The sequence below is a fragment of the Paramisgurnus dabryanus genome, chromosome 6, assembly GCF_030506205.2.
Source record: "Paramisgurnus dabryanus chromosome 6, PD_genome_1.1, whole genome shotgun sequence".
In the NCBI taxonomy this organism is placed as follows: domain Eukaryota; kingdom Metazoa; phylum Chordata; class Actinopteri; order Cypriniformes; family Cobitidae; genus Paramisgurnus; species Paramisgurnus dabryanus.
In genome coordinates, this window is record NC_133342.1 from 19751483 (window position 1) to 19778398 (window position 26916).

At 35.9% G+C, this 26916-nt stretch overlaps 2 protein-coding genes across 3 annotated transcripts in view; both read right to left on the reverse strand.

Annotated features, from left to right (window-relative positions):
- Positions 1-5845, reverse strand: part of tnk2b (tyrosine kinase, non-receptor, 2b) — a 74837-nt gene extending 68992 nt beyond the window's left edge. Inside the window, exon 1 of the mRNA XM_073814948.1 lies at positions 5619-5845. The gene's annotated coding sequence lies outside the window, so the exon portion shown is untranslated. The remainder of the gene's footprint in view (positions 1-5618) is intronic.
- A 2069-nt stretch (positions 5846-7914) lies between these two features.
- tfr1a (transferrin receptor 1a) lies at positions 7915-23857 on the reverse strand. Of its 2 annotated transcripts, none has more exons than XM_065275855.1 (18): positions 23717-23857; positions 20830-20876; positions 20427-20661; positions 19837-20014; positions 19500-19722; positions 18009-18131; positions 14469-14564; positions 14218-14357; positions 13754-13920; positions 13550-13669; positions 13301-13386; positions 13133-13196; positions 12989-13056; positions 11810-11880; positions 11635-11719; positions 11306-11533; positions 9742-9894; positions 7915-9642 (listed from the first exon to the last, which is right to left on the reverse strand). In XM_065275855.1, the coding sequence occupies exons 2-18, from the start codon at positions 20860-20862 to the stop codon at positions 9400-9402; spliced, it is 2313 nt and encodes a 770-aa protein (XP_065131927.1). In that variant the 5' UTR covers positions 20863-20876; positions 23717-23857; the 3' UTR covers positions 7915-9399. The 2 variants fall into 2 exon arrangements, with proteins under 2 accessions (XP_065131927.1, XP_065131928.1); XM_065275856.2 differs by lacking the exon at positions 23717-23857 and adding an exon at positions 21454-21547.
- Between the last annotated feature and the right edge of the window lie 3059 nt (positions 23858-26916).

Here is a 26916-nt window from a genome sequence, read left to right on the forward strand (position 1 = left end):
CACTAACTTTTAGACTAGTCTTAGAGGTTTATGCAACCAGGCACAGTATTACAGCAAAAAAAATTCTACATTTACTGCTAGTAACAAACAAATGTAGGCCTAGTGTAAACAAAATTCTTCATTTTCTCATTGTTATAAAATTTGGTAACACATGCACAATCTATTTAAATATAAAACAGAAAATATATCAGTTCATGTCCTATAGATGTCATTTAAATGAATGAGGCAAACCCTGAATGTCACATCTATGCAAACTGAAACATGAATGTTTGAAATGAGATAACACATGCTGCGCAAGGTGGAGCAGGAGGATTACAAAGCAAACAACTCATTGTTATCTAGAATTGTCCACTGCTTACTAATAAGTGATAAATGACCTGAACATCTAAAGAGACAGAACATGTCATGCTCTGCTGCACCAAAACAACTTTTGTCCATACCGAGCATATCTTTGATGATAGAAGAAGAAGAAGAAGGAGAGGCGTTGTAATTAAAAAATTTTGGAAAGCATTGACACTGCTTTATTCAGTCATCCAGTGGTGGACAGAAGTGAAGTTTTACCTTCTACTGAAGTACATTTAGTATCTGTACTTTATCAGTGTTTTTCTTTGGAAAACATGCTTTAGCATAATATTGTATCTTTTTAGTCCACTACATTTCATAAATACAAGCTGTTGTTTTACATTTGATATTTAAGTACTTTAAAAATCTATTTTTTCTTAATTTTACTCAAGTAAAACTTGTAATAATTGAGTAAAGCAAAAACGCTAATTTTTAAATAGGGATGTTAACAATTAATCGATCTTCCATTAATTGTCGATAAGAATTAAATTGATAAAACGTAATGATTGTCAAATAAGCAAGATCATGGACCTGTGTGCGGCGCCTGCGCAAAACACATACAGCCAGAGAAAAATATGAAGCGAGCACGCAGAAGTTAAACTAGCCGTGATGACAACAATGCTCCATGCCAAACACACACCTGGGCTTTTAAACGTCAGGCGAGACAAGGCTGGCAGCCAACATAACAAAATGGCACCTGCAGTGGATCTGATAGGGTCCGATACAAAAAATGAAATACGGTAAGGATACTGAAAGCAAAGACCCTCTTCAGGGAAGCCTGCAAGATTAGCATAGCAACGCTGCTATACACAGGAAAGGAGACCAGAAGCCGTTTTAATAAACAGATTAAAATGTAATCTTAAATTCTGGCAAGCAATTGTAAAATGTAAACTGTAACTGACATTTGTAACACTGGAACGCCCGCAACATATGTCACTGATCATTATTGACTGGCTGAGGCGCTGCACGCTAGCAAAGTTGACTGTTGCAGGTTTTCTAATGGAAGGTTGCCATCTCCCTAAAATAAGCATCTTTGCTGAAAGTACGCCGCAGGTCTAAGCTGAGGAAACAACAGAATTTTTTATGTAGCCTAATAAAATTTATTATTTATAAATTAACTGCAGTTAAAGGTTTGGTTAATTCATTACTAAAGAGGTTATTGGGAACTAATTACACATAACAAACAAATTGCAAATGTTACTGCAAACTAAGCAAAAATCCAGTTGGATCGGCAGCCACAAATTAATTATTATAAATTTATAAGCTGTTAAATCCAAATTAACAATGACATGTTCTTGAAATTTTCCCAAAATGTTCTTGGCAGAAGCGTTCTCTTTCCACAACAAAGCAACATTTTAAAGTATGTTTAACAATGCATGCTGTAACACTTCATGCAGATACCACCATTAGTAAACACTGTGGCTAAGACCAGCAGTGGGCACTGCTAAATGTAAACGCACCACAATTACATCATGGGCAAACCTTTTATTATTACCTATGTTGTATTACATGGGTGATGACTGAATGACCAAGGCAGCACTAGAAAATAGTCACATTGATCACAACGGGAAACTAAATCAAGTAAAGCATTGATCTGCACTAGATTTAGTCAATAACCAGTACTAAGTACTAAGTGCTGTGAAATTGACCGGTCTAAATGCTTAACTCTCAAATGACATGCTACTCTACATATTCTCATAAAATTCATTTTTTAAAGAGCTCATGACTGCTGGCAAAATCCAGAAATGTGATATTGTTGTATCTGATCTTAGCCACCAACATTAAAAACATAACTTTCAATAAAAGCATTTATACATTTATATTTTTCAGTAAAAATTATGTTTTATATACATTCATACACCATGCCAAGTACAGTTGACTCCAGTTGAAAACCGTGGGTCTAAAGCATAACCCTGTATGTTTTACAATTATATTTTGAATGGCTCAGTTCCAATGAAATACAAACATCACTCTAGATTTCAATTTCTACATGCCTCTGCAAGTCTGTTCTGCAAAACGAGACCCTTTACTACAAGGTATCACAAGACACAAAGCCTAAATCTTCCTTAAGGCGAGAAGATGCATGTCTACAGTCAAGTCTTTTCTTCACAAAAAAAAGAGATGAGAGGCTGTGGCTTTTGTGGCCTGGCTTGCCTTTACACGCAGGGATGCTTATCACACCTTGACTAAGATACAGGGCCTTGAGGCAGCACTTATTGAACAACAGCCTTACCTCCTACACACTCAACACTGGTAGTCAAGGCAGCACCCTGACAGGGCCCTAAAACCACAAAGCCATTACAAACACACATAGGCAACTGACTGCAAAGACCTCAGAGTATTCATTACCTCACAAACACACCGCTAGTCTGCAGCAGGAATCTCCAAGAAACACACCCGTACCTGCAGGCCTGGATGAGTCACGCTGTGCTGCCATAATACAAATAATGACACTTTTAATAATACTCATTACGCAAGCCACTCGGACTTACGAGATGTTGCTGCAGTATAGGTTAAGAGTAAAAGCTTGGGCCCCGAGCAGCCATACATTTTCCATCTGAATCAATCTTTTGTATTGCAAGAATTGCACTCTTGCAGTGCTAGCTTTAAGAGACACGTTTAGCTGTATAGACAGTTTAATTGAACGCATCTACGTGCTGTTTATTTTGCTTGATATCAGAAATAAACTACTCTAAATGGACTTGTTGTTATTGATTCTTAGCGGAGTTCCCTGCTGGGAAAACCAGCAAGACCAGCATATGTTGTGTTTTGGTGCTGGTTTGCTAGTGAACACCAGACCAAACCAGCATGAGCATCAGCACCAGCTAAACCAGCACTAGCCCCAGCATCCCATGCTGGTCATACCAGCAAGACCAGTATATGTTTGGTTCCAAAATAAATCCATTTTGACAAATTTTGGTAAAAACATGTTTTCTATACGAAGAAAGTGACAAGATGAAAACCACTATTTCCTGTTACAAACTTTCACATAGCATCTTTAGGTTATAAAAACATAAAAAAATCAAATCCATAACTTGATTTTCAAAGATTTATTATAAAAACTGATTATTTTTTTCCACAAAATGCAATAAATCCATAATAATTTTTTTTCAAAATGCTCTAAATCTATTGAATCAATAGCCTATATAAATGTGAAATCATCTTTGCCATTTTTATATTCATTTAGTTGACTAGGGTTATACACTGATAAAAAATAAACATTAAATGGCATTAATCAAAACACTTACTTTGTCATATTCAGAACACTGTCATTGCTGCGGTTATACTTGACATCGTCGCTTAACATTTTTCACAGCGATCAGCTTTCAAATGTTTTGGTCCTGCTCGATTTTCGTTGACTTCGAGTAAAATTATGGAAAGTTTTTCATAAGATCCTCTGGGGTCAATGTGTTAGCATGACAGAGCTTCATGCTATCGGGAGAACAAGCACCCGTCTCCCGAGTGCCTCTCGCGTAAATTATTAGATGTTGATGGCTTACGTTTCTTTCCAGTTACAGAAAACCATCACAGGTTTATCAATGCCATTAAAGTAATATTTTGTTTTGTTTGTTTGTTGATCACGAAGTACAAAGTAAATGAGGAAAACTAAGATTCTGTGTACTCAACGCGCCGCCACTGTTTGTTTACATTGCGTGGAATGGTGACATTTGATGACATTTTGAGTAAAATTAAGAATTTACTTTTAAATACTGATATAATACAGATTCTGGCAGTAACTAATTTTTTTCAAAAATGGTGTTTATTGCGTTTTGGAAACAAACTCTTCATATGTTGTGTTTTTTGGTGCTGATATGCTAGTGACCACCAGCTGAACCAGCATCAAACCAGCATAGACCAGCATAATTCCCATGCTGGTTTGATGCTGTTTTTAGCAGGGTTTACCAGAAGTTACGTGTGTTCCACGGAAGCAATTGTTTATGTTGTTACTGCCGTTTCGTCCAGACAGATAGGGCGTTTTGGGAGCCTAAAACTGCAATTTTTGAAAACGGGGTCCGTAAAAAGATCGCAGCGATTAGCAAATAGCAACATGACCCAACTTCAAATGGTCCAATCAGTTCTTAATGGACGAATTCAAGTCCAGCCCTACCTTTTTTATTTCAGAAGCCTTTTCACTTAGATATACATCATAGTGGGGAAAATAAGCCAATCGCTACTTTCACAGATTCATGGCGACTTTAAGGTTAGGTTTAGGATTACGATGAAAACAGTGCTCATTCAGAAAGATTTCGGCCATGACTCTATCTGTACGCAAATATTTCTTGATATGACCCGTGTTTACGGACGTTATGTAAAACAAGGAAACAAGATCAGATAGGGAAAGCTCTGGCTTTATGTGGATGTTACTCCGTTTCAACTTACTGTAGCTTTAAAGACTATGCATTTTGTTGATAAAATACTCTCTCATTGTAAGTCATTTTGGATAAAAGCTCATCCTAAATGAATGAATGTAAATGCATTTCTGCCCTGATCACAAATGGGTCTTTCTTTTCTGGCTAAAGAGGATGTACTTTAAATAACAATGACAGCAATGAGGCTTAGACTGCTTTTAATGGCACAAATTATTAAAGATGCAAAAGCAGCAAACATGGCTCCTTCTATCAAAATATTTAAGCTCCCTCATTTTTTAAAGGAATAAGCGTAAATAAAAAGCATGATCTGAAAATTAGCAGTTATTATCTAGCTCTGCTTTCTGAAGCAGGAAAAAGTGCATTATCTGAGCCATAAAAAGTGATCAAAAAGATGATCATTTGAGTTCTTACATTCATTTTTAAGCTTATCTTTAAAGGGCTATAAAAGTAAGTCCTCCTTACTCAGACATGAACCATTTTCTGTTAAAACTAGGCAAATGTGTACTAAAATCCACTGTGCAGCTATAACTTACTGTGTGTTGAAAACGAGAAGTAAACTAAGGACAGACTGTGGTAAAAGTACCTGTTGTCTGTCAGTCAGGAAAACATGTTTTTGGGTAAAATGAAACTTAACATATATGTAAAACTTTCACGCGTTTTGTTTTATCTGAGACAGAGAATTGTTATTTTAGGCAGATTTCCCGCCACACACCTGACTTCACGCGCAGGTAAAACCTGGAGAGCTGCATCGAGATACTGTATGAGAAAACAGGTTTTTCTCTTTTTAATTCATGAACATGACTTCAACTTCATTATTCACTATACAAGACGATTGTAAAAAACTGTGTTTTACGTTAGTGTCGTAAAAGTTAGTGAAGTGATAAACTGTGACAGTGATTGTCCTACCTGTCAAACTGACGTTGATCACACGCGAACGCCAGGTGTCTGGCGATTGGACCAAACTTCAATTCAAGTCGCTCCTGTGCGTGTACAACGATAAACTACTGGATATTTTGGTGAGTAAACTTTTCGCGTCATATATTCTTTGCTCTGTAACCCCTGTCGGTTTGTCGTTCATTGTTAGCTCATGCTTCTGTCGCTAAAGTGCAGCAGTCAGGAGCGCTCGAGCGTCATTACTCAATCTCTCTCGCGCTCCGGTTGTACACGCTTCTTTTGACAACCCACTCTTAAAGAGACACGACACGGTTATTATTACGAGAAAAGGAAACGCTAAAATCTGATGCACGGCTTACCACTCAATAAATAACTGATATAGATTTGATATTTATATTTTAAAATGAATATATCTACCAAATAAAAATAAAGTTGAGGAAAAGTATTTTTAACTTGAAAAAGACGTTTTAAAGTCAGAACTATCAGGCTGTTTTTAATGGCTGGATTTAATCTGACATTAATCTGACATGTATAACAAAGTGAGATTATAACAGAACATCGGGCTACTACAGATACGTTTTAACGTTAATATACAAATTAATGAAGGTGCTCTTGGGCCACCTTGTGGGCATGTTCAAATATTGCAGACAGGTCTACACAACAGTCACTTTGACTCAGTTTCATAGACAAGGCGTAGGATTAGGCCTTAGTTAAATTAGGACATTTAAGCAGCTTTTAAAAAGGTGAAAAAATATGCTGGTGTATATCTTTAGACAAAACAGCGCCACTGATATAGGTTATTTTAAGATTTGTTAGGGCAAGTTGTTTAAAGTTAAGACAGCTCAAACATCCCTTTTAGTCTTGGAATAAGCTTAAACTCTGTCTACAAAACCAGGTTTTTGGGGTGGTTTCCCAGACAGGGAATAGCTTAAACCAGGACTAAGACTTAGTTTCATTATAAAATATAACTAGTTTTAACAAACATGCCTTACTTAAAACAATACTTGTGTGCATTTTGAGGCAACACAAAGGGCACTGGTGTATTTTAAGATGTGTCAGTGTAAGCTGTTTTCAGTGTGGACAGCTCTTACATTTATTTTAGTCTAGGACTAGTCTAATCCCTGTCTGGGAAACCGCCCCATAATGTCTTAGTTTATAATTGCAATAAAAAAGCATCTGTATTTTTATGCATTTATAATATTCTACATAAAAAAATACGATAAGTGACAAATTACTTTGTATTTTCGCAACTGACCGAAAATGATTTCTGAATAAAGGGGACATATTATGAAAATCTGACTTTTTGTTAAGTGCTATAATTGGGTTCCCAGTGCTTTTATCAACCTAGAAAATGTAAAAAAAAATCAACCCAGTAACTTAGTTTTGGTAAAGTATTCTCAAAAATTAGGGAATTGAAATTTGGCTCCTCTTTGTGATGTCAGAAGGGGATAATACCGCCCCTTAATTTGCACTATCCAACCACAGCACTGCCATTTGGTGCAGAAATTAGCTCAATTCCATTTAAAAGGTTTTCTGCTCACACCTAAAAAGTGGCAATTTTAACAAATTATCTATATGCTATTTTGAGCTAAAACTTCAAATACGAACTCTGGAAACACCAAAGATTTATTTTACATTTTAAAAAAGTCTTCTTTAAAACATTTCTGAATGAAGGTAACAACAAAACAAAACAAAACCATTTTGCACCATATAGCTTATGTGTTGTGGTTTGTCTATGCAATTTTAAAATCTGATTATAAATACACAATTTAAAATATTTATCCATCCATTCTCCTAACTTGTCCTTTGCAGAGTTACTGGAGTGCTAGGGCCCATTTCTAAATACGATTAACCAAATTATTAATAATTGGCAAACTTATAAAAACTAAGAATATGTGTATGAATTACACAACAAAAGTACTTTACACATATACACTTCCAACAGCATTTTTATAACATTATCATGAACCCAGCATGCTTCTTGTTCTTTCTATGGCTCCGCCCCTTAATTAGTTTTGATTCAATGCATACCTGAGACTATTCACAGCACTTCATTGTTCTGTCCTTTAATGACTCTATGCTCTTGATTCCCTGCCAGTGTTTTTCCCTAAGCCTGTCTAATGGTTTCCACCCTGTTGCCCTTGGATTTCTGTGCCTGTCTCTGATTTCCCCATTTGCCTGATGATTTGGCTTACTTTAGTCTGTTTATGCTTGATCTTTGCCTAGACTCAGTTACATCCTCCTTATGCAGTCTGGATTAGTTTTAGTCCAGTCATTTAGTCAAGTCTATGAGAAATGAAATGCACAATTCATAAACAAGAGAATCTTTAATATATTTTTCATATATGCATATTATGTTCAAATAGCACACATTTCAAATTCATACTTGGATGTTTGCTTTTTGTCAGTGCATAAAAAATGTCCACTTGTAACTAAACTTAGACTTATTATTTTTCTGAAGATTTTGATACGATTTAAGATGCTAGTATTAAATGTGAACATTTTAACCAATCATCTGAAGAGTTTCAAAATATTATAATAATCTGATTATTACACACAAAGCAAGAATATGAATAGAAAACAGAAAAGACAAACCTCTTTAAAGCTTCAATCATAATCTATGGCACACAACATATATCTAAATAACACATAAGAGATTCAGAAACCGAATGAGAAAAAAAGAAAAATCTTTTCAAAGCCCTTCCCTGAAACATTTCTAGTTTGTAACCTCTGCTTTGATCCTCATTTGATTAATCCAAAGCAAAAGAAGGTGACGGCAATTGATGGTTAATGAGAACTGACAATACTGTAGATTACATGACTCAAAACAGATATCTAGCATGGTAAGTGTGTGTGAATTCAGACGATTTGTACATCATCATGGGAAACACTGTTCCCGATAATTACATCCACACCACAGTGAAATATGAGGGGCACTGCCCTCGATATCAACACGTCGGTAGGCAAAAACTACCATCATTTTTCGCATTATGGAAGACACTGCTCCCGATAATGATTCTGGATCAAGTATAACAATGTTTTAAAAGGGAAACTATTAGACTTTCTTAATTTGTTGGGTAAACTATCATAGCTATATCTTGCCAATTACTTTCAACACAGTCTCTAGTCATTGCTTTTAAAACAAGGTTATCTCCATAGCAGATGCTGCTTTCACATTTCGACAGTATAACTGTCATAATTATGGAAGGCACTGCTTCCGATAATTATACATTTGGTAAAAAAGGCGTTATAAAATATATTTATAGTGAGCCCTGTCACTGATAAATAAATAAATAGAGATCACAAGACCACCGGAAAGGCCTTTTTACCCCGTATTTTGAATTATTTGTCAGAACTGATCTCATAAGACACTTATCCAAAATACAGAGTATATAACCGATGGCACAAAAATACTGTGCTTATAAAGGTGTTGCATGAGCACAGGTGAGTAAGGTAATGCATTAAATTGACAATGGCCGATTGTCTGACTGTTGTTACAATTAGATCAAGCTTTAACTTTAGATTGCTAAGGCATTACCCCAAAAGTTCCTAACAGGAGTGTGACGATATTAAAGAAAATAACAAAACAGTAACGCATTCCAAATTTGTAACAAGAATATCATCTAATAAGACCTTAATTTATCCCACAAGTAATTTTGACTGCAGTTGAATGAGGTAATCATAATGAAGCACCATACAATTTATTTTCACTTTAATTGTCCTTTCTTTTGTATAGGGTGATTGTTCAAAGTATCGCAAAAAATTATATAAAAAAATTGGGAGAGCCGTTTGCTTAAATCTGATTATCCAAATCCCAAATTTCTCCTGCAAGTGCGTTGGCACAGCCTTGGATTGTCCAAGTGGCTAAAGCAAACTGGTTCCTGAATTGGTCAACGTTGGCAGATTCAGCTCTTTCTTTAATAGCAATGAGGTGATCCACCAGAGCTCCGAGGGTGTGCTCGCCAGAACCTAGAAGAATGTGCCGGAAAAGACTCTCCCGCGGAGACACAAATGGAGAGAGGAAGTTTCCTTCCACCTACAGACAGAGACATATCATCATAACAGAACTGCCGAACTGTTATGCTTTCATATCAAAAAGAAAGAAAATAGCTCATGTAAAAACAATTATTGTTACCCTCATAATGCGGTTGTTGATGATGCGACTCTGCTCCATGTCATCAAGATCACTGTTGCGGATGACATTAACAAGTGCATTGGCAGCACGATCATATGAGCCCTGAGCTGAAAAAAGCCACTGCATTGTCAAAGTTTTCGACAGAAGCCCAGACTGTAAAAAGTGAATAAATATTAGGATCTGTTAAAGCTCCCTGAAGGTTTCTTGCATTGTACTGAAAATACAAATAACATGTAGGGGTGCACGGGGCAAAAACTAACGCAGGGTTAGTTGTAACACGGATTGTTTACATTGTTGCACAAGGCTGCTCGTTTTGTTTTTCCGATATTTTTTTCACTGCCAAAAGACAATCTCCTGCAAATTGGAAATGTATAATGTTTTTCCAGAGAGTTATTTTTGGTGGCATGCAAGTTTAATTTTTTGGTTTATAAGTTGAGTGTGTGCTATGTCATATTAATCAGTGTCTTGTTGACTAAAACATAGCATCGTTTTGAAATATGTCTTCAGCTCTTAGCAACTTTTTTGGTGGGCTAGAAAATATTTTGACCCAGTGGGGTTAACTGTAACGCTGTGTTACAACGAACCCATCAACACTTATGATATGAAAACCGCTAACGTTAGCGGAATTCTTGCTGTTGTTTTAAATAGGCTACACACGATGGATTGCTGGCTTCCAACAAAATAAATGTGCCTGTCTTATCAAAAATCATGTGACAAATTTTTGTTCATATCTTTAATATTGATTGAATAAGGTCACGTCAAAGATTAAAATCATATTGAAATGAATGACTAAAATCAGACTTTGATGCTCATTATCTCAGAATTTGATTTTTGAAACTGTAGGATGATTATTACAGACTAGGTCACATAAAAATTTTTTTGTCATAATTGTGCTGCTTTTTCCTCACATATTTAGACATTTGTATCAATTTATAATTGAACTATTGTTAGGAAAGGGCTGGATGAATGAATACAGTGTGGATACCGGTCTATTATAAACAGATATATTAATAAATTCCACTTCAAGTATGCAGACAAAATAGTATTGAAATATTTTTTAGCAAGTGTTACAACTAACCCCCTGCCTGTAACAATTAACCCCACCTACGAGGTAAGTTGTAACGTTTGCACTTCTGTCACGTTTGGTGTAATTGTCCAAGAATGGTAAGTGATAGAAACAAACTGCAAATTTGTAGCAGAGATGCATGTGCTGCTTGTAAAAATTATAATTAATCAAAGTCAAATATTTTTTGAATGATTGAGCCAAAACCAAAAAGCGTTAGGTTGTGCCCCGCTCTCCCCTACAGCAAGGACAAAATACTATAAACGTGTTTTTTATGACAGGTCAAAACTTTTTTGAACATTTATCACCTCTTTTCAGCTTTAAATACAATATTTTTATCTCAATGGCCTGAGATCAAATAAACTAAATGAATGACATTTAAACTAGAATTAAAATGAAGTAGCTTTAGATAAAATATAGCATGAAACAAAGTGGAATTAATAAAACACAAGTTTGTCCCTTTGTTTAAGCAAGCTTCTTTATGAAGAGCAGTAGACTCACGGCCTGAAGTGTCTGTACTTTAGAGTTAATCTCCAATACGTTTTTGCGGATGAGACTGGTATACTTTGCCACATTCAGTTTGACCAAGTGGTCGTGTACCAGCCGAACAGTAACCAGCCCGGCCACCTCGCCCGCTGCTTGGGCCAGTTTCAGAGAATTGCCAGAAGTGTACCTCTCCAGACTCTCATAGGTATCCTCAACAGTGCCAAATGGGTACAGCTTTGAAGTCTAAAAGACAACAGGCAGCGGTTGACCTGGATTGCAATTATCAATCATGACTGTGAATGTATTTTCATTGAAGCTTAAAAGCCAAGAGTCACAGGGCTTACCGAAGTAAATCGAAACGAGAATGACGGGATGCCAGAGAAGGTTTGGAATGGATAGACGGAGTGCGACAAACCCATGGGCTCCATTCTGTAAAAGAAATTGTCAACAATGCATTTCTGACAACAATGCATTTAGTTTAAGATAAGAAACTGTGTGTGCAGAGGAGGATAAACATACACAGAGGTTTCCCAGTTGGATGAAACAAACTGTTCATGCAGGGATTTTGTTGGAACAAGTGGATAAGAGACCTGTGTGGGAAATAGAAAAAAATAACATTAATACAACTATTATAGAATTGAAATAGCTTGTATTTAATCTGTGACCCAGCTAAAGTTAAAGTTATTCTGTTATTCTTTTTCTACGGTTTTCTTCATAAAATCATTCAATGTAAAGAACATTCTGTGAAAATACAATCTTGATATTAATGTAAGACCATGTCAAAGATTGAAATCTATGTGAAATCAATGGGTCTCATTCACTAGTAATTGCATCAAGTTTTTTGTATTCATATGTACATTTGAACTTCTCACGAAAAATGTTCACCTAATCCACAACACGTGCGTACGCACTTGATTTGTTAAATAAGTGTCTCCTTAATTAAAAAACTGTTCTACATGAACGGCTTGTTCTATATAAGGGCTTGTCCACAGAACATTTTTGCGCAGTTTGCCACAGAAACAAAGAGCTAGAAAATAATTCCATGATCATATTTACACTACTATTTGTAAAGTTTTGCTTAGAATTTGCTGTTGGTGTAGGAAGCAAGATGTGCTGTGTATCCACCAGAGTAACAAATATTGGTAAAAAGAACTATATGAGATGCGATAACGAAGACTTAATATGACTTGAAACTAGAACAACACATCTGTATCAAAAATAAACAGACAGCAGGCCTAGATCAAGTGATTGACGTTTGGACTCTCATTACATTATGGTTTGCAGAGGTTTAAAAAAAGGGAGGACACAAAGCGTGAAGATGTGTCATCAGGCGAATCTTCTTCATGTGTGGAAAAAAATACTACAGCCTTAATAATAATAATAAATAAAATTTTATAATAATAAAATTGAATAGTACTAATATTTAATACAAATATTTAATAATAATAATAATAATAATAATAAATAGTTATAATAATCTGGTAAACATTATACATTAACATTATTATATACACATACACATGCTTCGTGATTAAAACCCATTGATTGCAATCAAACTTTAATGTTCCTCATCTCATAATTAGATTATCAGACTTTAGCCTTGATTTCACAGATAGGGTCACATACAATACAGGGCGATAGAAGCAAAATTGAGTATTAATTGATGAAATGGTTTTGTTAGTGCAAGCAAAACATCACCTGTTTCATAGTACCCTCAATTAAATCATACAGGAGTGGACTTGCAGTCGCTTTGAAAGATTCACTACCTAAACACAACAGATCAAATAATTAGCATCAACAAAACCCCAAATGTTATTCCTCAAAAAATGACTTCTTACAAACCTGAAATAACTTCATCAAGACTGATGTAAGCAAACACTTTCATATTCAAGGAAGTCAAGTAGCCCTGTGGATTAAAAAAAATAAAAAACACTAAGAGCTCAGATGCAAAGTGCACATTTTGTTTATGTTGCTGCTGAAACCTAGAAGACATCAGAGATGCATTCATACCTCCAACCACTCGGTGGCACCAACACTGCCAAATTCACCAGCACTCCAGCTGGCAAACACTATGCTCCTCTTTGGCCTAAATCCATCTTGAAAGAAAACGAAGTTGATTTTTATTATAATGAATTAACAATTCATGTATTCATCAAATCTCTAATTCATATGAAAGTGTATATTCATATTCTAAGTGATGTGAAGTTAAATAACGGCACAACAAATACAAAGTATATATACTACTTGCACAAAATGTACCATTCTTGATCATGTCAGTGATCGTTCTGGCCAATTCAACCAGCAAACTAGTGCCAACTGTGGATTTGGCATATCCGGTACCCCAGGCATCTCTCTGGGCTCCAATCACAACATACCGATCTAAAGGGATAAAGACCTAAACAATGTGATCAGGGACAACAAAAATGTTAACTAGGCTTGACTGTGTACAGTGCAACAGAATACCTGCATCCACAAAACCTTTAATGACTCCAAACACATTGTGGATTTTTTTCTCAGTGATGACATTGTTCACTTCTACGGTGATAACATCCTTATCATCACCAAGATTGTAGAGGATACCCGGAAGGACTCCATCTGTCCATTCGCGCATATTTTTACCACCCATCTGACTGTTTGAAGACAGGAGAATAGAAAGAAAGAGAAATAAAATAATCACAGAAAATAAAAGAAATCAAATTTTTCTATAAAAAAAATAAAGACAGTTATCATATTCTGATCCTAGATATAGATCCATTGTTCATTTTTTAGAATTCTTCAACTATTTTAAAATTATAGGCGTTACATCACACCTCTCCTTAACAGGTATCCTTATGTTGCCATTGCCAAACCCTAACTATGAGCAATATTATTATGTTTATTACTAATAACAATAGCAAAGAGAAAATGAATGAAACTCAAAACAGAACCTCATGATCTCAGTAGCCTGTTTTATGGTGATAGTATGTGCTGAAATACTAGGCAGACCAGAAGAGCGAGCTGGAGGAAACTGGGTGTGATTGAAGGAAGGGAATCCAGGAGTGTAAGGATCACCAGTTCCAAGATGAACCTGTGGTAAAAGTGACAGTTATACAGTAAATATTTCACAAAAACGCACAACTACTTTAAAAAGAGAAAGGTTTTACAACAGAAGATAATAGAGATGTATAGGTCTACTTACATGGCCAAAAAGAGCAGTGTCATCTTTAATTTTGTAGTTAACAGGATCTGGGTAGATCAGCACAGCACTAGCGTTTACGCTCTCGGCATTAGCAACCTGTAATAAGACAATAAAAAAATAGATGCTGAAGTTTGAAGACAAACTTTATGTTGGCTTGACAAATCCTAGCCTGAACGTTTAAAACAGTTAGGGCGCACTCAAACCATCGAAACCAAACCGCGCTCGGGCACGTTTGACCCCCAAAGCCTGGTTTGTTTGACTAGTGTGAATGCTCTGTTCCGTGCCCAGGCGCAGATTGGTCAATCGCGCCGCGGCCGGGCTGCAGAGGTGGGCCGGAGCGCGGTTCACTTGGGCTCAGGCACGGAGGGCTGTGGTGTGAGCGCAATCGCGCTTGAGCGCGATTCAAAAGGTGAAGACGTCAGTTGCGCGACCACTCACGTTCATCTGCCTCCGTAAAAACCTTTTGATGCCAGCAGCGGGTTTTCGTGAATGTCCGAGCTGCACACGTGACAGATCAACTAAGCAACATGATGGCATGTGAGAGGGCTGTCTGTAATCGCGCACCAAACGACTCCGAATAAAAAACACAGACTTATCATTACGGTGGGTTCCAGTGTTGAGAGAGCTTTACTTCCTGCTTTTTTCAAAACAATCACATCTTTATGACGAAAGCGCGCCCGGACTCGGATCGATACAAAGAACAGTGTGAGTGCGTGCACCTGGGGGAGTAGGGAGGGGTGACAATCGCGCTTGGGCATGGTTTGGTTTGGATAATGTGAGTGCGCCCTAAAAACAAAAAGTTTGACAGGTTTAACATGGATTTAATCTAATAATCTAGTAATCTAACTGGCTGTTATGTTTTAGTTGAAAGCTCATTATTATTATTATTATTATTATTATTATTATTATTATTATTATTATTATTATTATTATTATTATCAAACAACAACAATCTTAGTTTCCAACAAGTTATGTCAACCAACATACTGTCGTTTGTATCCATTTTCTTCACTAAACTTCTGAAGTCAAACTACATCTACATCGCTCTAGCAGCACACGTGTCACTGACAGTGATGGGAATAACGGCGTTATAAGTAATTGGCGTTAGTAACTGCGTTATTTTTTTCAGTAACGAGTAATCAAATAAATTACTGTTTCCCCCGTTATAACGCCGTTATCGTTACTGACATTAAAATGCTGCGCATTACTAAAATTGATCTTACTGTAGTGATTTTCAGCCGCGTATGCGCACTCTCTCAGCCAAACACTGTTTTTCTCTTGTGTGTGTTGTGAGAAACATAACGGATGATGATTGGCTTAATTTCCATCGGTAGCCAACCAGAGGCAGAGTTCACAAAAAGGCCCGCCCACACACGCAGTCCAAGTCCGAGGAGCGAGCAGCAGTGTTAAAAAGTCTGAGCAACTTGGTTGCTTTGTTGCTAGATTTAGCAACTTTCTATCACTTTAGCGACTTTATAGGACAAATCTAGCTATCTTTTCTGGCGTGGTTGGAGACTTTTGTAGACTGACATGAAAATACGCGTCGTTTTCTCTTCTCAACGAGCAGCGGTGCTGCTGCTGACTGTGCCCCATCTCAAAGCACTGACATGCAGCCCGGTCATCGTCATCAATCACTCCGAAAACACCGGCGACAGGGCGATGGCAAGTACAACAAGCTCAAAGGTAGCGGTCGCAAACACGTGTGCTTTTAACAAGTATAAAGCACTACTTTTCCATTGTTGAGGTGAAAGGCAAGAATGTTTGTGTAATGTGCAACTTATGCCCATTAAAGGTGCAGTGTGTAATTTTAAGAAGGATCTTTTGACAGAAATTCAAAATAATATACAAAACTATATTATCAGGGGTGTATAAAGACCTTTCATAATGAACCGTTATGTGTTTATTACCTTAGAACGAGACCTTTTATCTACATACACCGAGGGTCCCCTTACATGGAAGTCACCATTTTGTGCTGCCATTTTTCTACAGAAGCCCTTAAAGGACATTTTTTTACTAAGTTGTCACTGACGATGACATGTTTGTCCGGTGGCGGCTACCGTAGCTTCTCTATGCGCTTCAAAAGCGAGGGGTGAGAAGTTGACTAAGCCCTTGGTTGCAATTCGCAACCTCACCACTAGATGCCACTAAAATTTACACACTGCACCTTTAAGAAAAGGTCTCTCCACGTCTGTGGCAAGTAATTCTGATCTAATAAAGCACATCACATCGTCACATGCTGCCACAAAATTAGTGATTTCTCTTTAGTATCCATTTTGTTCATTTAACATTTAATTTTGTAAGGGGCATTCCATTAATTTGAAATATAATTTTTTTTTAAGTAACGCAGTAATTACTTTTCCTGGTAATTAATTACTTTTATAATAATGTAACGCAGTTACTAACTCAGTTACTATTTGTGAGAAGTAATTAGTAACTATAACTAATTACTATTTTAAAGTAATGTTCCCAACACTGGTCACTGATATAAAACTCAAGTTTTGTCTTAGCTTGCTTAAAGTAAAACAACAATTTCACAACTATTAGCATTTTGTATGAGAAGTGCTTTCTTTATTTTGCGACACAGCTCTTTGTGAGAGAGTCCACTTCATTTGTTACGAGTGAATTATTTTATGTTTCTACATCACATTTAGTCTAACATCTAGGAGTGCAGACTTAGCCACGCCCACTTATTTACATTCCCGTATGTACGGAAAAACAGGTAAAAACGGTAACGGAATATATCGACATACCGCCCAGCCCTACTATGGAGTGAACTAGCATCCACCAATGATTATACTCCAAGCCACAAGTAAAACGTTCCAACCATGTCTTTTCAATGTTCTGATTGCAGTTATTAATTCCGTTTCTAGGGTACTGGTTGCTAGGGAGTGGCTTGGCAGCTGCCAATGATGATACTTCAAGGCTGCTTGCAGCATGAATCATATAAACCAACCCCCACGTCTCTACAATGTTCTGACGGTTTCATTGGTCACGGTTAACTTAACTTTCGGTCTCCATTTAATGGTCTGACTAGTGGCTAAACTGAACTCTGAAACAAATACATTGTCGGATAAAACAAATGTTTTGGTTTTCTAAAGACAAGGGAAGATGACAATCATGGATCACCGCTATCTAAAGGGAGGTTTGGCAGTTCTGTGTTTTGATACGCTTAAGCTAGGATTTGAACTAAAGTAATCGACTTCTTGTTTATTTTGCTTGTTATGAGAAACAAACTAAACTACTTTAAAACAACTTGTTATGGATTCTTTGCGGAGTTTACCAGAAGTTACGTTGGTTCCACGAATGCCGTTTGTTTATGTTGTTACTGATGAAACCGTCTATAGGCTTTGTTATTCCATTGCTAGCGTACCGTCTTTTGTTAGCTGCCAAACCACTTCCTAGAAACCATAGTGTTGCTTTACATAAATGCAAGCACCACTAATAAGCTTAGATACAACAACAGTATTAATTCTTTAGTTAAGTATTAAAATGAACAATCACTTTAATATACCCTTTATCAAAATAAATGACACTACTGACCTTTTCAGCAAAACTTATTAGTCCGGCTCTGACCAAGACAACCTTTCCATTCGCATCACTATTCCATTCTTGGAGGCGCCTGAAGTCTTCGACTCTTCCATAATGGGCATAGCGAGCAGGACCCTATACAACAAATGCAGTATAGTTTAATACAGTTTGCCAAGTCTTAAAGGTGACATAGAATGATTGAACGGGGTATTTATCCTTGTTCTGTGACGTGACATGTAGACAAAAAAAATTTTGTTTGGGTCTGTAATGCCTTAGAAGCTTCCTAAAAACCTCTCTCAGATATCTCTATTAGGGTGGGGGATTTTAAACAAGTGGTTTTGCACCTATTTGGCTCCCCCTACTGGCTTAACTTGCAATCTCATTACTGATTGGCTGACTTTGCTGCCACTCAAAAAATGTAGCCAATTATTTTAAAGTGGAGGGGCAGTGAGATGCCTGTGATGTCATAAGCATCAGTTTTTTCAGATTGGGCTGTTTTCTGGCTGACATTTCTAAAAGAGGAATTTCTATGAGACTGAGATGTTTAGCACTTTTTGTATGTTCGTGAATGCGGGTAGACTACCATTAAACAACAAAGACAAGGTAAAAATGGTTTTTCGTTCTCTGTCCCCTTTAAAAATTAAAGCCACAAACAATAATTTTACATGTTCACATTTATGTTCTAAACATTTATGTTCTGTATGATTAATTTCTTTTCTGGAAATGTGTCAAGGTCATAAAATGTTTATTTCAATTAATTTTTAACACCATATCAGCACCAAATACTACTTTTCATGAGCCTCTTACTGTATGTTTAGGTTCAGTCATTTCATTTTAATGGCAATGAAAAGGTTATTAGTCAGCCATAAATGCCTTATTTTCACAAATGTCACTTTAGTCATTTCATTGGCATTTAACAAATTCGTTGCAAAACCCTCTACGTGCATGCAAGCCTTTTGGCAGAGACCTCCACTTCTAAAACAAATCCACTTCTATGGACAAGACATGGTTGGAAAATCACTACAGATGGAATCGGAAACACTGAAAATGACGAAAGAAGAAACTGAGCCACACATTAGGGGGCGCTGTGATTCATGTGACTGCAAGCACTTGAACTGAAACAACCCGAATGCAAGTTTGAATGTAATCCACGGCAATTTCGCAGTCCTGCCCTAGCTCTCTCCAGTGCCTCTTCACTGTGCTTTCTAGATAAAGGTAAAAGGCTTTAAAAAATTCTGTAATTATCCTAATATATTCTGCAATATAGTCTCCTTTAAATGCATGAGGTGGTGATTAATTGGATTTGAAATGAAACTGAGAGCATTATCTAATTTTTGACAAAGGTGCGTTTTAACAGCTTTTGCACACATGCACATTCATATATCTGACAGCTATCTTCCAAAAAAACTCTTTGTGTGTTCCACAGCAGAAAACTCAAATGGGATTGAAGAATGTGGGTGTAACCAATAATACAAATTTTGCATAATATGTTTAAATACTTACCTCCACCGTTTTAGCTGCACTGTACGCCAAATAGCCCTCATTCGATCCAATAGTATTACCACGGAACTGAACTTTGTTACCTGAGGCACCAGGTAAATCTATCTTAACAAAGTGCTCATCCGTCCAGGGGTTCATTCCAAAAGATTTGAATTTTCCCATGATGTTATTGGCCAGTGCCTCATCTCCTGATGATCCTGCCTGGTGAGTTGCACTAGAAAATTCCCTGCAGGACGGAACAAGAGACAAAGGAAAAAAAGATTTAAAAACAGCCTGGGAAAACTCTCAACTTACAGTATGGAAAAATCAACAGATCATACCGTATGTACAGTAAAATTACCTGAGGGTGCTTTTAAGGCTGGATGCAGTTAGTTTGTTCTTCAACAGTACCCTTACATCACTCCAGTCCATGGAAACAGGCGCATCTGCTATTATTGCCAACGTTTCCTCAGGTAATGGACAATTAACAGGCTTCGGGTTGACTTTGTTTCTATGAGACAGGTAACCAATGAGGTATCCTAAGAGACAAACATGTGAAAATAATTATAGTTCATGCATAAAAATGTTGTGGAACTGGAAAATAAAAAATAAAAATATTAATAAACTAAATCATGAGCTTTGTTTTCGACATTTGCAGGATCATCACCATCTTATGTACTGCATGATGTTACAAATGACTAATTTTTCTTAAATATGCAGTAACCCAAATAACACAACTCAAATACAGTAAATTGTTCATTTTGATTAGCACAAAAAATATATTTCTGACGGCAAGATTTTTTTAGTACATTCACTTTTAACAGACATGTCAAAAAATCTGGTAAAATGAAATACCATTCTTTGGAAAACAGTATACGAACCTCCAATGCACACAGATTTAGTGTGAAAGTATACAGTGCAGTACAAATATGCTAATAATGGTTTTCTTACCAGTGATGAAGAGGAACAGAATGCCAATGGCAATGAAGCAAATGTTTCTCGGGGAGCGTTGACTTAGCTTGCTCGGGTAATATGGCGGATTATGTGGATTCATTTTTTCTCCAACTCCATTGACCTCTGCCTCTTCATCTGTGTCTGCAGAAAGCTTCATCTCCACCTGGCTGTTGTCACCCTCCATGTTCTGGGTCAGGTTAAAGCGCGTATATGAGCGCGGCTCCCCATTGAACTGGTAAAATGGAAGTAAAAAAACTTGTCAAGATTGCAGATAAGTTATGGTGGTGTCATGATTTTCACTTTAGATACGTAGATACTATTCATGTGTTACAGATGTCTTATCTTAACATTTTTAGACCAGATATGTAATAGCTACAAAAAAGTTAAAAGTATCTCTTACAATTTTTGATATTGTTGTCCTGGCTTGATCCATCGTGGCTTTGAGGACTTCAAGAGATAGAAAAAAAATTTAAGTGGTAGGCAAAAAAATATATTTATATGTAATGAATATATGCAATAAATAACTTAAAATATTAGAGTTCCTGGAAATGTTTCATTTCACAAGACTTTTTTAAAGATGTAAAAATAAATCTTTGTTGTCCCCAGAGTACGTATGTGAAGTTTTAACTTAAAATACCCCACAAATAATTAGGTATAACGTGTTAAAATTGCCACTTTGTAGGTGTGAGCAAAAATGTGAATTTTTTTGAGCGTCTCCTTTAAAAAGCAAATGAGCTGATGTCAGCACTAAATGGCAGTGTTGTGGTTGGATAGTGAAGATTAAGGGGCGGTATTATCTACTTCTGACATCACAAGGAGAGACAAATCTCAATTACCTATTTTTTCACACGCTTGCAGAGAATGGTTTACCAAAACTAAGTTACTGGGTTGATCTTTTTCAAATTTTCTAGGTCATACAAGGGGACCCAATTATAACACTTAAACATGAAAAAAAAGCAATTAAAGCAATTTCAATCAAAAACAATAATAGCTTCTTAAATGTCAACAAAAATAAAGAACTAACAAAAATAACTTTGCAGAAATCATGAACAAAGAGAACTGTGAGTGTCCATCTTTATGATTTGTTGTTCCTTGTTTTCTTTGTTTTCTTTGTTCCGGTTTCATGTAAAGCTGCTTTGGAAAAATGAAAGTCAAATCAAATCAAATTTTATAAAATTGAGAGCTTATTTTATATAAATACCGGTGTCATTTTAGGAGGTCCTCAAAAGTGGAAAACACAAATTGAAACATAATATCGTTTGCATGCATGCCTCAATATGCATAATAGGATAACAAACAACAATACATATTAAAAACTTCTGAAATAACTAAATGCATAAATGTGGCCATCGAAAGAACCTCTGCAACCAGCTCTGGATTCTAGTCAAATGTCTTAGACACATGCACGCTAGAGATATGAAAGCTCATTTGGGCTACACCCTACCAGGAAAGAACAGGCACACAATCAGATCAAAGCAGTGCTCACGTCCGTTGGGGTCTGCTGGTGCTAACATCTTAAAGGGATAGTTCACCCAAAAATGACAATTCTGTCATCATTTACTCACTCTCATGTTGTTACAAACCCGTATAAATTTCTTTGTTCATCAGGAAGATATTTTGAGAAACGTTTGTAACCAAACCGTTCGTGGGCCCCATTTACTTTCATAGTATTATTTTTTCTTACTATGGAAGTAAATGAGGTCCACGAATGGTTTGGTTTCAAACATTCCTCAAAATATCTTCCTTCGTGTCCAAAGACATTTATACAGGTTTGTAACAACATGAGTGAAAATTTTTTGGGGGGTGAACTATCCCTTTAACTGTCTTTTCCTCTGAAACTAGTGTATAAGCAAAGCCCCAATACTAAAGTGTCTCCTCTCATTGTGGGAACAATAAAAAGGCAAATAAAACACCTCTATACGAAAAAAATTATCATTCAAGGCGAAGAATAAAAAAAAAAGTCTCCTATTTCATTAAAAACAAAAAAAGGGAGTTAATGAATTAATTTGGTTATGATTATAGATGAACTTGAGTATACAGACTATATAAACAACAATTTATTTCAAACGCCTCATGAGCAAAGTCTTCGTCCTAAAGGATTTTGTAAGGCAGTGCCAGTGGTTTAATCCATTCACAGACCTAGCATGTGACATTAACCATTCAAAGACGTGTGAACTTTTACTCACATTTTAAAATAGCCTTTCATGATGTTATAAATATTTACTCATGTTTTTCTGGCCCTATAGTTAATGTCAAACTATTTTGGGTCATAATATAACATTTCCAATAATGTTCAGACTTTTGTTGATTAATCTGTTCAGAGCGGATTAAACTCCATCCTTTAATGTACCAGATCATGTGAGGATCACACTGTGTGAAAAAAAACTTTGAAACATTTCATTTAATATTTAAAAATCGAATAACTACTTACATTACTTTGACAGAAATATATAATTAAATGAGACTACAGCATAAATGCACCAAATTAAAGCAGCGAAAGTAATTTCTTAAGTTCAGTTTCAACACCTTTGTTGGTAAAAACCACCTTTTTTTAACACTAAATTGGGGTGATTTGTTACCAATTCACCAAGGATACAATGCACCTGCACGTCCTTTTTTGAGCTGGTTTGAGAAATCCCCTGCGGTGCCTTTAAATCTAATTATATCCGTTAACTCATTGCACAGTCAGTCACGTACAAAAACTGAGTCAAGTTGACTGTGAAGGACATTGTTCAGAGACAATGCCAAAGAAAGGGTGTCAAATTCACCTGCAACTGAACTGCAGTGGAAAATTACAATTTTAACTAGACTATAACAAAACGACAAATCTAAAACACCACACAAAACCGATTAAAAGCATTTTAAATTTCAGAATCGTAATACTCTTAAATATGTTAGAATATAATTATGCATTTACATATTCAATATATATATATATTACTCAAAGATGTTTAAGATTCACTTTAAAAGTGCAAGTGAAACGACGAAATAGACGAAGCAATATAAAGGTCAAGATCGGTAACCGTTAGGGAAGCGTGTTATCAGAGCACGTGCAATAACAATTCAGCCAAACTGAACACCTGCTCTGTAAATTACAAGCACGTGCCTAATACGCAAATTAAAAATGGGAAAAAAAACACTTTAGATTTCTTTACATTTCAAGTAAATCAGTACTCTGAGATATAAACCTAAAAAGTGTTTGTTTCTGCAATTAGTGTTTTAATTGCTAACACTGCGCAAACATTAGATTTATATTAATGAGGCACGAGTTCTAAAACAAGCCTTACCAATGCTGCAAAACTGCTGTCCTAATGAAGGTGAAAGTCACGACCAGTCAGTGCTGCCTACATAGATCACAGGCACCACAATGTGCCATATAAACTAACCTTGATCATGACTGGTGCGGTTGGAGGCGGGTTTTATTGGCGTCATTTCCCTTCAGTATAATAAATGTGTGCACATTAATTCGATTCATATGCTGATGAGATTCAGCTTATATTAAAGCGTTTGAAATATGTTGAAATCGTCTTAGTTACATTTTAAATCGTAATATTTTTCAAAACGTTAGTCACATGGTACGGTGTATTTATATACTACACGTGTTGTGTATTTATAAACATTTAGAGTTACTTTATACTTTATTTAAATTTTCCTTATTTAAGAATATTTTTTATTTGTAATAACATAAATAACTAAGGGAGTTATGTTGTAACTAGAAATGTTGAAAATTATATCAAAACCTGGTTAAATTCAATAGTCACCCTTTGCCTAGAATTTGCAGAAATGTATGCTACTCTTGGCATTTAAACAGCTAGTTACTTGAGGTCTCACACTGAGATGCTTTTTAAACAATATTAAAGGACAGCCCATCTGTTCTGGACTCTTATTGGTTGCTTTCACTTTATTATCCAGTCCAAATCATCCATAATTTTTTTTAATAAAATAAATAAATAGGTTGGCACACATAAATGTTTTGTCTACAAACATTTTAAATATTTAAATATACATTTTCACATTGTTAATATTTTTTAAATAAACTTTTTATTTAATTTAACCCTACCTTTGGTTGGTAGTGTAGGCCTGCATATTAATTGAGTAATACTTAGATATTTATTATGTATTTAATATGTGTAAAACAAGGCCTTGCATATTAAATCCTTATATTAAAAAGCAATGAAAAGATGTTTTATTTTCAAAGTGTCTGCCCAGCACCAGGAGAACCTAAGGCCAAAGTAATCCAACCTACAACAGATTTTCCAGGAATACAGGACACACAACCAACTAGCGGTTTTTCTTCACAATTTAGCAGCACCTGTAAAAATACTCTAAAAGAAATAGTAATATAGTGTAGTTTAAGCTAATTTTAACTGTGTCTGTAAATGTTTTAGACTTTATTCTCTGCCTGTGAAAACAGATTTATGTACTGCATTTAATGACCTGTTACAGATGCAGTCTATATAGTAGAAACCATAGACTTACAGGATATTATCGTTGTGTGGAGAGCAACACACCCCAACAAGATGTTCTTCATTCTTCATCTTTCATCTCAAAACAATGCTTATATACACATTGCAAAATGTATAAATGAAATCAGAGCATTTAATATGTGCATTAAAAGCTTAATCCATTAATGTGATCACTGTCTTACCAAGTTTATACTGACCCTGAAAATAATTTACTAAATATTTAGACATTTTAGTCAAAACAGCTTACAGAACATGTCCTAACTTGCTCAAGGGCACTATGATAATACTAGAACCAAAACAGCAAATTTTGATCTTATTTTATAGATAGTAATGATAATGTCTGATTACGGTTTAGTGTTTTAGCATATCGTGTTGTAAACACAAAAGCACTTAATTCACAATTCAGTTCAGAAAAAAACACATCAGACACAATGGGTGGTCTCTGATCTAACCAACTACCTAATACTGCTAATTTAAAGTGAAACCCTGCACCTTGGAGGCTAAGTTGCACCATGTGTCACTTAAGCAATACATTTATAAGATCTCATGCTGATGTATATTATAATTATAGTCAAAAAAATAGTAATAGTGAATAGTTACCCGAGGATTTGCATTTAAAAGTTTGGTGCACAGACACAATTGCTGCACAAAATGTGTTTTATATCATAACTCTTACCATATTTTACCGCAGCTGTGTCGACCAATCAGAATCCAGTATATGTTTTATCCAAGCCAAGCTTTATGTGATGAGGCCATTATCATAAAGGAAATTTACTATGTTCATTGTGTAGTGGAATGTAGGAATGGGGGTAACAAATGTTAGCAGATATATTTGTCTTGTCAGTGCTTTAGCTTTGTGGACTCGGACAATGAAACGTTATTTATGTCTACATCACAGCCAGTTTAGCATTTTCTGCTGCTCTGGCTGTGTAAGTGAATTAGATTGAATAAATCACTGATGTACAGTAATGCTGCCCTCACCACAGTGCATCCTGCAAGCTTGTTTGCTTTCCCATCTCTTTACATTTAATACACGAAATAAAATTCATCTTCTACATTCTCACGGTTTTACTGTAAATCTTTGCTCATTCCCAGGTCTACGGTTAGATAAGTAGTACAATAGATAAGAACTCATAAACAAGTAAAACCCCAATACAGCCATCTGTGTTTGATAGTAAATACAGCTGCATAGAATCTTTACATGTGCAGGGCCACACACCCAAGCTTCTTCCATGAGAAAATCTGCCTGTCCTGTCCACAAACAGTAATTATATGAAAATGTTTGTTTTGGGGCTTTGAATTTAAACGCTGGCATTTGAAAGAAGTAGGAAGAAGTCTTCTATTTATTAGTATCAGTGTTGGGAAATGTTACTTTTAAAAGTAATGCTTACAATATAAAGTTACTCCAAAAAAAGTAAATAATTGCGTTACTTACTTTTCATGGAAAGTAATGCTGACGTTACTTTTAAGTTACTTTTTAGTTACTTTTACGTTATTTTTTCTTGGCTGAGGCTTGATCTCTTTCAGGCCTTGCAGGTGTTTTTATGACTGAAAAGTTCATATGTGATATTTTATCACAAAAATGTCGAGCTCTGGCCTGGACTGTTATATATATGGCAGAAAAAAAGATCCTGTAAATAAATTAGGCAGCCAAGAAACTAAATAATGCTTAGAGATAAAGTATTTTTACAGGGAAAATCATGCAACTTTTGGTTTTTACTCATAGTTCAATGCAAACCAAAATCTATTAATTAATGATCTGGCTTTACTAAACCTCAAATATATCACTAACTTTGTTGTGTTTCACTGGCACATGCACATGTCTGACTGCTGTCTCTCTTGCGGCATGTGAACCACAGCTGTGGATGATTCTGTTCAAGGTCTTTGTGTATATGGGCACCAAACCCTGCTGACACACAGCACAACCTTCAACAAGAAGCTTCAGAAATTCTCCATGGTCACAAATGAGCATTGTCTGTGAACACACACACACACAGTAAAAAATGAAAAGTTGGTTACAT